At 37.5% G+C, this 12,066-nt stretch overlaps 1 protein-coding gene across 1 annotated transcript in view; it reads right to left on the bottom strand.

Moving 5' to 3' along the window:
- Positions 1 to 12,066, bottom strand: part of EYS (eyes shut homolog) — an 867,458-nt gene that overhangs the window by 574,067 nt on the left and 281,325 nt on the right. Inside the window, exons 18-19 of the mRNA XM_040598785.1 lie at positions 11,653 to 11,850; positions 9,110 to 9,231 (exon numbers count right to left, since the gene is read on the bottom strand). Coding sequence (XP_040454719.1) covers positions 9,110 to 9,231; positions 11,653 to 11,850 — 320 coding nt within the window. The remainder of the gene's footprint in view (positions 1 to 9,109; positions 9,232 to 11,652; positions 11,851 to 12,066) is intronic.

Below are 12,066 nucleotides of genomic sequence, written 5' to 3'. Positions count from 1 at the left end.
ACGGTGCTAAACCAGAGGAAGCTGTAAATTCCACCGACAGCGCGACTCTTCTCAAGACACCGTCAGTGATGGCGATTCTGTCCACACCTCCTCTGCCCCCAAAGCTTCTGTCACTGATTGCAGCGACCCTCACAACACAGGACCAAGCACGGGAACAGGACAACTCGGACAATGATTTTATTGACACTGATAAACCTTTTGATCCAGGTCCTATAGATCTGGAAAAGGAGCTAGACCTTTCCCCCACCCCCTCGTCTCTCCTGATGCATTGATTGTATTTTTGGGGAGGGTGAAAGGGGGTCTGAGGGATTGGTGGCAGGAATGCAAGTGGGAAACACTTCAGTGATGGGTTTTGGGAGTCGCTGTGGCATGTTCAGTATTTTATCAGACAGATCAACCTGCAGAGTGGCAGCCTGTGCAATACGAGGCTGTGAAAGAGTTAAGCAAAGCAGTGGGGGAAGGGAGGATTCATAATGAGAGAACAACTAGGTATTGTGAAGGAGAATAGGAAAGATAAACATGGTTATCTAGTGTTTAATAGGTGTCTGCATGCTTGTAGTGATATATAGCTATGTAACTGCATGAATGATTTCTGCCCTGAGCCTGGTGGAGCATACAGCTGCGGTTTGTGGGTTTGTGTCCGGGCTCAGAGATGTAAATAGGGGCGTCTCTGTTATGGTAAAAGTGTTTCTCTTTGCATAAAAAAAGAGGGAATGAAGGGAATGACCCCAGAAGTATGTTCAGAGAAGGCATGCTATGTTTTGAACTTTTTGACTGAACCAGTTCTTGTTTGGTGTGCCCTTCCACCTATGTATAATGTTAATCCAAAAGAAGATGATATTGTTTACACTTTGAATGTCGATAATTGTTTTTATGTAGATGCTAATGTAGTAGGAGGCTATGATGGGAACGTGTCACAGCGCTTCTTCTCTTATCCAGAGTAACAGCAGGGAAAGCATTAAAGAGTTAAATCACCTTGTTTGGTAGGCAGTTAAGAATGTGGGTCAAAATTGTCACTGCTTTTTGTTGTTGGTTCAAGGACATGGCTGTGAGGATTTTGATGATATGTGCTGCGTGGATTTTAGGCGCCCCATTGCAGCAACATGTTGTCAAAATCTGAGAAAATGTCAGCCTTTTTTGGCATCCATTCACTCAATTGGCAGTATTGTTTGTTTGCTATTACCTTGGTTGCTGTCACGTTTGCAAGGGCCCTGCAGAACATGGCAAACCTGGTACTAGCTGTTCAAAAACAAAAAGGGGAAATTGTAAAATTGCACGGAACAGAGACAGTGGGTTATTTTGACATTGATAATATGTCTTAGTTGCTTTTTTATTTGTTCTATTACTTATACTTTGTTTTTACTCGTTCGGTTTCAAAGGTTCTTTTTGTGCAACAGGAAGGGGGAGATGCAGGAGCGGGCTGGAAACTAGGACCATGCGTGGCAATCAGTTGGCTGAGGGGAATGTGCTCGAGCTTGTAGGTCACGAACCCTGGGAGGACAAGGAGTGTGAATAGACACAACAATTAACATGATGAGGCATGTTTACAGAGCACAGGGGAGTGGGAGACGGATGGCGCCAAGGAAAGATAACACCTTGCAGTTAATTGATGGTAGTTAACCACCAATCGGGGATTGCCTAGTATGCAAGGCTTAGCTTCAAGAACCAATCTGTTTAAAACGCGCAGCTTCTGAGAGTCTATAGAAACTCGTGCTTCCGTACAATAAATTGACATTTGCTTGCATCAAGCTGCGTCCCGTCTCTTCATTCACCGCAAGGGAAGTAATGGAACAGATTGTCTTGAGTGCCATCACAGCATGTGCAGGACAACTAGGGGATCGTGCACAGTCAACATGGGTTTATGAAAAGCAGGTCCTGCTTGGCAAACCTGATCTCCTTCTATGGCAAGATGACTCACCTACTGTATGATGGAAAGGCTGAGGTAAAAGGCTGTAGTAAAGCCTTTGAAACTGTCTTCCACAGCATTCTCCTGGAGAAACTGGCTACTCATGTCTTGGGCAGGTGTACTCTATGCTGGCTAAAAAACTGACTGGGTGGCCAAACCCAAAGAATGGTGGTGAATGGAGTTACATCCAATCGGTGGCCAGTCACAAGTGGTGTTTCCCAGGGCTCAATATTGACAATCTGAATGAGGGGATTGAGCGTACCCTCATTAAGTTTGCAGAAGACACCAAGCTTAGTGACAGAATGTTGATCTGCTGGAGGGCAGGAAAGCTCTGCAGAGGCATCTGGACAGCCTGGACCAATGGGCAGATACCAGTTGTAGGAGGCTCAACAGGGCTCAGTGCTGGATCCTGCACTTGGGTCACAACAACGCGCACACACACAAACACTACAGGCTTGGGGAAGAGTGGCTGGAAAACTGCCTGGTGGAAAAGGACCTGGAGGTGCTGGTTGACAGCTGGCTGAACATGAGCCAGCAGTGTGCCCAGGTGGCCAAGAAGGCCAGGAGCATCCTGGCTGGTATCCAAAATAGCATGAGCAGCATGACGGGGGAAGTGATTGTCCCCCAGTACTCAGCACTGGTGGAGCTGCACCTCAAATCCTGTTTTTGGCCCCTCACTTCAAGAGGGACATCGAGGTGCTGAAGTGTGTCCAGAGAAGGGCAACGAAGGTGGTGACAGGTCTGAAGCACAAGTCTTATAAGGAGCAGCTGAGGGAATGGGAATTGTTTAATCTGGAGAAAATGAGTCTCAGGGGGACCTTACTGCTCTCTACAACTACCTGAAAGGAGGTTGTAAGCAGGTGGGGGTAGGTCTCTTCTCTCAGGTAACAAGTGATAGGACAAGAAGAAATGGCCTCAAGATGCACTAGAGGAGGTTCAGATTGCATATCGGGAAAAACATTTTCACAAAAAGGGTAGTGAAGCATTGGAACAGGCTCCTCAGGGAAGTAGTGGAATCTCCATCCCTGGAAGTGTTAAAAAAATGTGTAGATGTGGTGCTTAGAGGCATGGTTTAGTGATGAGTTATCAGTCCTGCATTAACGGTTGGACTTGATGATCTTAAAGGTCTTTTCCAACCTAGATGATTCTATGATTCTAAACATAAGGTGGCATTTATGCAATATATCAACTCTTTGCCTTAGTATAAATAGATTCAGAAATTAAAACTGTTAGTAGAGAACTCTAAAAAAGCTTTCTTTTTTATAACAGATCCAGAAGGCGATGCAGGTGCCTGTAACTATTTTTAAAGTCTTGGTAGTATGCCTCAAAGAAGCAAATACATATATAATTACTGCTTCAGAAAGCTTCTGACTGACTCCAGATTCTGACTGGGTCTATGTGCGAATGCATCCCTGCATAGGGCTGCAAATAGCCCTTACGCTGGACCACTAAATGGCAGTCGAAAACTAGTATGAATGCAGAACTTGAAGTGATAAGGGAAAGTAATGAGGAAATAATAAGAAGCTATAAGAATTACATTGAAAAGAAATTTTAGGTAAGAGTTTTGATTTCAATTGAACCCAAATCTGATTTGGGTTCAAATCTATTTTCATGATTTCCCAATAGACCTATAGAAATCAACTAGTATGATTACTTACTGAATGAATTTAATGTTTACCTAGTGCTATCAGAGTCAGTTCTTTTGTAAAAGAGTAAGATATTACAAATTATCCTTTAAAATTACTTTTCTGGGCAATATCTCAGCATGTTTCAGGTTTTTATGTTATCCAAATGAAAGGCTATATACAACAAGAGTATGACATTAATATAGTTTGGTTTTAAAAGTTCTCTCTGAATGAAGATAGATAACAGAAAGAAGAACAACTGGCTCTCATGACAAGTAACATGGTGCCAAATATAGTATAGGACCTGTTAATTTTTCAGAGGCCTTATTCAGCTCTCTCTTTTCCATTGTCATAAGAGAAATAGGCTGTCACAAATTATAATGAATAAAGAAACAAAAAATACTGCAAGATATGTGCTAATTTAAAAATATTTATAGGGACATCTTTACTTTTTTTGGAACTGTATGTGCCCAAATATAAAATTTGCCTGGCAGGACTTGGTTATGGCCCCTATTAGTTAATTTTAAATATTACATTTATAATAAATATAATATAATAAATATATATATTTATTATATATATATATAAATAAATATATAAAAAATAAATATAATAAAAAATAATAAATATTACAAAATGTAAAAATACACTTTTTCTGTATTACATATTGATATTTTTGCTTATGAGATACTGCAGTGTAGCAGAAATAATACTTCAAGGCTTCCACCTGATTTTTGTTACTGACTTTTGTTTACTGTCATGTATCAGAAATCCATGTGCATTTATTGCCTTTCTTTTTCCACTCATTGCCAAGCTTGCTATGGAATAGAATCATTGCTGAATCTAATATGTTACAAAAATAAGAAAAATATTATTTAGTGAATCAGTGTTAGTCTTGAGAGCCCATGGAAACTCTTTGCTCAATCTACCTGAGTGAAATAAATTCTAAGATGTTAGATAGATGTAACTTTCTACATTACCATGCAAGAAATCATCACTGCTGGTTTCAGAAAAAGCTTTTAATAGAAAGGGAACTCATAAGGTAAATTTCAGACTCATGCAGTTTTTCAGCAGTTGCATGACTAAACATAATTTTGAACGTTTGAAGGTACATGCTGTGCATGTATGAAGTAAAACAGTTTTGCTAAACTGGCTGAAATAATTTACTTTGTAGCAACACCAGTGGCAAAATTAATATATTGGGGTACATATATATATGTATATTTCAGAACTTATATCTCCTAAAACCTCCATGGCATACAATTTATGTAAATTGTATACATTTAAAAGAAAATAATATGTAATGTAATGTAACCAGGCTGTATGAACTGTGCTCTGTTTTCATGAAACTTCAAATGACTATGGGTACATTTACAGTAGCAATCAGCAACAGCAACAAATCTCTGAAAACTGTTGGCACTGGGGACCCAACATACACACTACTTGGATTCTGAGGGTTTTACTTTAAAATAGTTTTTATCTAAACCCAGGGACTGAAAATCTGTGATTGGAGCCCATTATATGCATGTGTGGAGAGCATTTTCTGGTTTAGTTTCATGCAAGAGAAATCCTGTTTGCATCATTCAAGTCTTCTCCGCAATGCAAATTATATGTAGTAAGGGGGTACAGCTGGGAGATTTGCTTCAGGAGTGTTCTTGTAATACAAACTAAAATGTTAATGTACATACCCTACAAGACACTTCACAGGATTTGGGCTTTTTTTCTTGTTATTTTTGCTCTTGACTTGCAAAGTGGAAACAAGTAGAAATCATTTGTTTTAAAGAAAAAATCATTTAGTAAGATTATGGCACAGAAGGAAAAGAAAAAAAAAAAATGGACAGGGCAAACATTTTTCCAGAGAGCAATTTGGTACAAGAAAACCAAGTTGGTCTTAAATTAGCTAAGACTGAATCCACCACTTCTGAATGAAATTCTTAACTATGAGCAAGAACTTTTCCCAGTGAGGCAAATAAGCTGGATTAGCATTTGTTCTGAACTACTGAGCTAAAGCAGAGAACTATTAAAACAGTTTGTTCAATGTTAAAAAAGCCATTTCAGAAGCCTTTTAAGCTAATCTGAGAAGTTGTATTTCCAGAACCTCTCTTGTGACCCCACCCTTTCAGGAAGAAACGTTACCTTTAGCCTGAGACCTTTGAAATTTTATGTCTAATTAAAGTGATTTCTACACTTTAAAGCCATTTTCTGTTCTAAAAGGTGAGGTATGGTTGCGTGTCTTAGCGATTAGTGTGCAGGTGGAAAGTATTCCTTATGAGAAATACTCCAGAATATTTTATTTTGATATGATAGAAAACCTTTTTCTTCATGTCCATTAATCACTACGCTAGGCAACTTGACATATTTGTAACATTAAAATGTTAGCTGACTACACGAGAAACTAACCTCACATGAAACCCCAAACTTATCCCATGCCTTTAGCCCTCCCTCCAGAATGACACCTTTAATAACCTGTGTGACACATGGCCAACTCTAGATACTTTTCACCAATTAAGGAGAACTTAAGGAGCCTGAAACTGTGAGAAATAAATTTCTATCTGGTGGCATAGCTTTTTGTAAAAAAAGAGCCAGCGCTGAGTGAATAGTCTGAATGAAAATATAGGAATATGTAACAATGAGAGAATCTAATCTACTTGGCTGTCAACACTGAACACCACAAGATCTTTCTAGTTTATATATATTAATTTAAGTCCACATGCACAGACTGAAAATTTTGTATAACTGGATTCTACAAAGCATCTCTTAATAAATAGGCTATTGCATTCTCCACTGTTGAATCTGTTTAAATATATAGGCATTTATTTTATTTTATTTTATTTATTGAGAAAAAAAATTTTGTCTGGTAAAATCATCTGATTATCACATGGTCTGAGAATACTCTTTTTATGTAAGTGCTGTGCAGTAAAACAGTATCTTATCGAGGGGAAAGACAGAGGCAGTCAATGCAACCAAGTTTGTCACAGATTTTGACTGGGTACATGGCATACAGTATATCTGAATTGGGTATGCAAACAGAAATAAAGTTTTCAGCATGGAGAAAAAGTAATCGTTTGATATGATGGTTTAGAAATGTCAGTAAACAGTGATACAGTGGCATCTGCATATGAAAACAGCTTAGTAAGGACTTAAAGTTAGATGAATCGGTACCACAATAATAGCTATAAGTTAAAGTTTATTAATTATTAATGATAAATAATGCTTCAAATTATTTAACCTCAACATATATATTACAATATATTTTTCTTGCTACAAAAAACTGTCCTTACTAATTACATTAGAACAGTATAATGGATTTGAGAAAGATCTAGTGATAATCATTAGAACTTGTTTGGATTTTTTTTAATGAGCTTTTAAACAATACAAAAAATATAATTTGTGAAAAAAAAGAATGGTACCCCAGGAAATATATTCCTTCCAGGTGTGCTTTCCAAACACATGCTACACTGGGTATGTACTGAGGTAGAAAAAAAGTCTCATGTCAAGTGTCACGTACAGCACCATCTGTTAGTGCCCATTCTTGTATACCTTTACAACCACTTAGTCAAGGTGAAATGATGCCAGAAACTTTCACTCACACTTACTTTCACTCACAGTTTTTCAGTCAGAAACCTTGGAATAGAATTTTAAAATCTAAAGGAAGACATATCACAGAATTTGCAAGTAACTAAAAAAATGGGGTAACCTTTCTTTCTCTAGGCTATTTTCCATGCCAAGTGCCAAGTATTCTTTGCAAGCCTGAAGGTAGTTCTAAATAAAGGTTAGCAGCTAGAGACCTACTAAAATTAGCAAATGACCTGGTAGTCTGTGGATGACAAAAAAAAGTAGATAAATTATCAGTTCTACATATTTCATGTGAATTCGCTTTTTTTCCTTTGGAAGTTATTTTGTTACAGAAGAGACACCATAGTCTAACCTATAATTGATGGAGTAGAAGTAACATTCAGACTTTCTCTAGAAATGCAAACAGTTTGAGTCAGGTACAAAACTATTTCATATTCTTTAAACAAAAGAGAAAACCCCTCCCACTACATGGAAAAATGGTTTTGTTTCACCCATGTAGGATTTATTTTCAGACTAGAAAATACTATAAGTCTTGCAAAGCTTTGTGAAGTGAAAATAATGTAGCAGAAGAGGATCTTTGACTACAGCTTCAGGGGGAATTTGTCTTTATGGCATAACTGCCCAATGTAGCAACACAAAGGCTTCAGTGTCTTCAGGATCTGAGAAATAATATTGGTTCTTGTTTCCTGTGGAAACCTTCTGAAGTCAAGTGGAGCATTACTGGAAGCATGCACTCGCAAATATGACAGTCCAGCACTATGCTTATAAATACATTATCCCTGAAATATATATTCCAAAGTAAATACTTTTATACACTAAAGGACATTTATGAAGAATGGTTTTTTATTATTATTTTTATTCTCTTCTACTATTGAACCACTATCATTTGTCTCTTTTAATTCACTCTGCAAACAGAGCTGCATTTGACTTGCTTATCTAAGCCAATCCTTTGGAACTGGAAAAACAGCTTGCTGTACAGTAATTTCGATATTTTCCCTCTTACTACTACCTCAGTTCTTTGCTTTGGAATATAAAATTTTCAATCATCTTGAACTAACCTTGCACTGAAAATGGAGCACACTACGTCTAAAGCCTGGATATGATTTCTGAAAAAGTCAACCAAAGACAATGATCAAAAGGTCATCTGACAATTCTGGATTGTGCTGACTGCATCAGCAAGGATTCTAGCATCTTTGGTGGGTACTTAGATGCTTAGCTCATGCCATATATAGACACCTACAATCAGGCATCTTTTAATCTGAAGTCTACACCTTGCTTTAACATTTTATTACTTGAACATTCTCACAGACAAGCTGGTAGAAACTAGAAGGGAAAAAAGTGCCAACCGTTCTTAACCACCCCAAATTTCTCTGACAATCTGTATGTTTCTTAAGGACAATACTCATACTGTCTAGTCTTAGTGTCCCTACTGAGTACATTGAAAATAAATTGATTCCTGGAGGGAGTGACAGAGAACATGGTCCACCTCTGCTGCCAAAGTTTACACAATGTGAATGTCTGTTTTCTCCTTTCCTCCTGTGAAGGAATCAGCTGATAGAATGTTTTTATTTCTGAGAAGCAGAATTATCGATGTTTCAGGAAATAGTATAGCTGAAGAATTTTGAAAATAAATGCTGAAGTACTTAAAGTAAAGCTATTTGGAGGTAAGATACTTTTTAAGCCCTTTGAAGCCAATGTCACTAGTGTAAATGAATATTCCTATGACTTATAATGAGGCCTTAAACACACCTGTTGGAAATATTCCTCCCCTTTTGAATTCCCCAAGAAACATATTGACTCAATAACTGCTTTTAAATAATAAAAACATTCCCATTGTCTATATCATTACAAATAAACAAAAAAACAGTGACTGGAAAGCATGATTATAAAACTTTTTTCAGGGGTATGGATTAAGAGGAGGTTTAAAACTGCAATAGTATTACTTCAGAATTCAGGAAGAAAACTTAGTAATCATTTTGATTAAAAAATATAATCTACTAACCAGATGTAGATCAACACATGTAGAATTGTGTTCACAAGCATTGATTACGCAGTCATCAATATCCTGGTCACATTTCAGTCCTGCATATCCTGGGTTGCACAAACAATAGAAGCCATTGACAACTGTAACAGAGAGAGTGGCTTAGTGCTAAGAGTCTTTTAGAATAACAACTGAATATAGTAAAGTAAGTTACAATTATGACTACTATCTGGAAGAGATTCAGATTAGCTACCTAAAGGGTGTGGAAATGTTAAAAAAAAAAATTAAAAAAAAAAAAAAAGCAGTATCTCAAAAAACCCTTTTAATATGAAAGCAGATTCATGTACTGCATTTTGCTTAAACATTTCCAATATTTTGAGGTAAGGATTATAAATCAAGGACCCCTTACTAGGTTCTGAAAAAATTATGGCATCTTATAAGCTAATGAGTAATTTTCCATCACAAAACTGTACACAAAGTACATGCATAAGACTTTATCTCTGATATTGTGCCTAAATGAGATGGAGCAGTTAAACATTGTTTGGTTTGGCTTTTTTTTGTTTTCTTTTGGTAAAGGATGCCTCATTTTATACGAATATATTAAAGGAGAACTTGCTTGAGTTGAATTTGACAGCCCAAGTTATGATGTATTTCCATGCTTCATTTTAATCTTAACAAGGTAATGATAAGAATCCTTTCCCTTTTTCATCATTAATGATCCAAACAGAGCGGAATCTAATTTAGAGTGCTACATCCACATAAGGAGTGCATGACAGCAATAATGGCATTTCTTGCAGGCTTGCATTTATTCTAACCTCAGAGGTCCCTGGATTCTTCATTATCACTGAGATTTACCATGGAATCTATTCTGCCATTGTGTCTGTAAACATAGCTGCTATTGTATTCACTAAATGCTTTAAGTCCTTCAGAGCAGGAGCATTATTCATCTGCTAAGAGCTTCCTAGCTTCCATAGGATTCCAGCTCTCTGCAGCCAGTGCACATAGCCTAGAGGAACTGAGATGCCCACATCATCTATCCAGAGGCATCACAAAGACAAGCTGTCCCCAAAAGATCTGGCACTTCATGAATGTGAAGAACTTTACTGCAGTTCTTATAAATTACAGCTCAAAAATACCTTGGAACCAATATAGAATGCATAGAAAACATCTGCAAACTTGTTAGGAAATAGTCTTTACTAGGTAAAATATGAAGCCACTCACCTTGTTCCCATGCACGGAGAGATAGAATTCTTAAAGCTTATTGAAACTGATTTAATTATAGTATTTTTTTAAAGAAACTGAGATAGTTTTAGGCCATTATATATTTAATAATTTGGGGTCGGTTCTTTGAGATCTCATTTGAAACCAGTAGTTGATTACATCTGCAAATTTGTGTAAAGAGTTTGAATTTCAGGGAACTTCTTGAGTCATCACCTCATTTTTAAAAGGTGTGGGGAAACAGGAGAGAGATGTAGCAGAAGGCAAACATGGTTGCTCAATGCTTAAAGTGTGGGACCTATGAGGAAAAGTGGAGTCAGCCAGGCTTGTTTTGTATTAGTCCCTTCAGGGAAGGGTTAATAGTTTAGAGGGTCTTATAACAAGGGCAGTTGCACAAGTGACAGAACAGAATATCAATTAGTAGTGTTACATGATATAATAAGGGCAACTGCCAAAAGTTAGTTTAGGAGATTCAGGTGGAATTGGGAGGGGGAAGGAAACACTACAAGAGTAGCGCATCAGTGGAATAGGCTATCCCAAAGAGTTTTGGAATTTCTGTCTATCCTTAGAGGCTTTCAAAACTCAGCTAGAAAAATCCCTGGCTGACCTGTTTTAGCACTGTTGATAGTCCAGCTTCTTCTGCTTTTGGGTACATGACCTCCAGATATCATTCTGCTTTCCAAACCCAGCATTATGAGATTCTCTGAAAATTACCACTTTCACTTCTTTTCATCAAGCATAGAAAGTATCTGATAGGTGGTAATAGCCTCATAAAACTTTCCAGTAAGCACTCCATATGTAATGGGAGCTACTAAACATACCCTGCCAATCCAGTCAGAATAGAGTAATTCATTGTTTCTTCTAAAAGTTTTACATATTATCAATCAGTGAAAGTGTAAATTACACAGTTACGTGCTAGAAGGCACTTAATAGTAAACAGACACTCCATTTTGCATGAGTTTGATATTTAATGTAGGTTTTGGACTCATTAGAATTATGACATATGCTGCCTAACTGCTCTATGAGCTCCTTTTCAGCACCTGAGTACCCTCTCATTGAATGCACAATGTAAGATGTGTTTGGCTAATTTAGGTATCAAAGGAGACAGCACAAATCTCATTAAAGTTTCTCATTAGATGCACTTCTGGCCCCCTGAACACACAAAGCCCAGTGCCAGGAGTTGAGGCATTTTGGCAAAAATAATCCTTCTGGTACTGGCTCTGGAGCTTCAGACAAGCTAAATTTCAGTAAATTATCCACTCTTCTCCCCGGAGCAGCTCAGTAACTACAGATGCTTCAACAGAAAGACTACTCTACATTAAAGTGAGTAACCAGTCTGAACTCACTGTCATAGCAGTATCCATGGAGGCAAGGGTTAGAACTGCACTCATTGACATTGATCTCACAACGTGGACCTGCAAAGCCCTTCATACACTGGCACTGGAATCCAAGGGGAAAAACATCCAAGTTCATTTCTTCTATGCACACAGCTCCATTCTCACAGGGATTGCTGGCCTCACAAGGCCTAAACTCACAGTTCAAACCTGAAAAGGAAAATGGCAAAGCTGTCAGTGTTTAACTAATGAACATATCCCTGCAGCTGCTGCCTATTATGAGCTGTATTTTCTTTATATCCTTGGTTAAAACTGAGTTGGAGGGTCTCAGAGGTACATATATGTATATTATCATGCAGAAATATTTATTTGTGCTGTAGAATTACAAAGAAAAAAAAAAGACAATGTTATCTGTTTTGTTTATAT

Source organism: Falco naumanni, chromosome 6, assembly GCF_017639655.2.
Source record: "Falco naumanni isolate bFalNau1 chromosome 6, bFalNau1.pat, whole genome shotgun sequence".
NCBI lineage: Eukaryota > Metazoa > Chordata > Aves > Falconiformes > Falconidae > Falco > Falco naumanni.
Note: the sequence above shows the minus strand (reverse complement) of the source record. Positions and strands in the feature narration are given on the sequence as shown.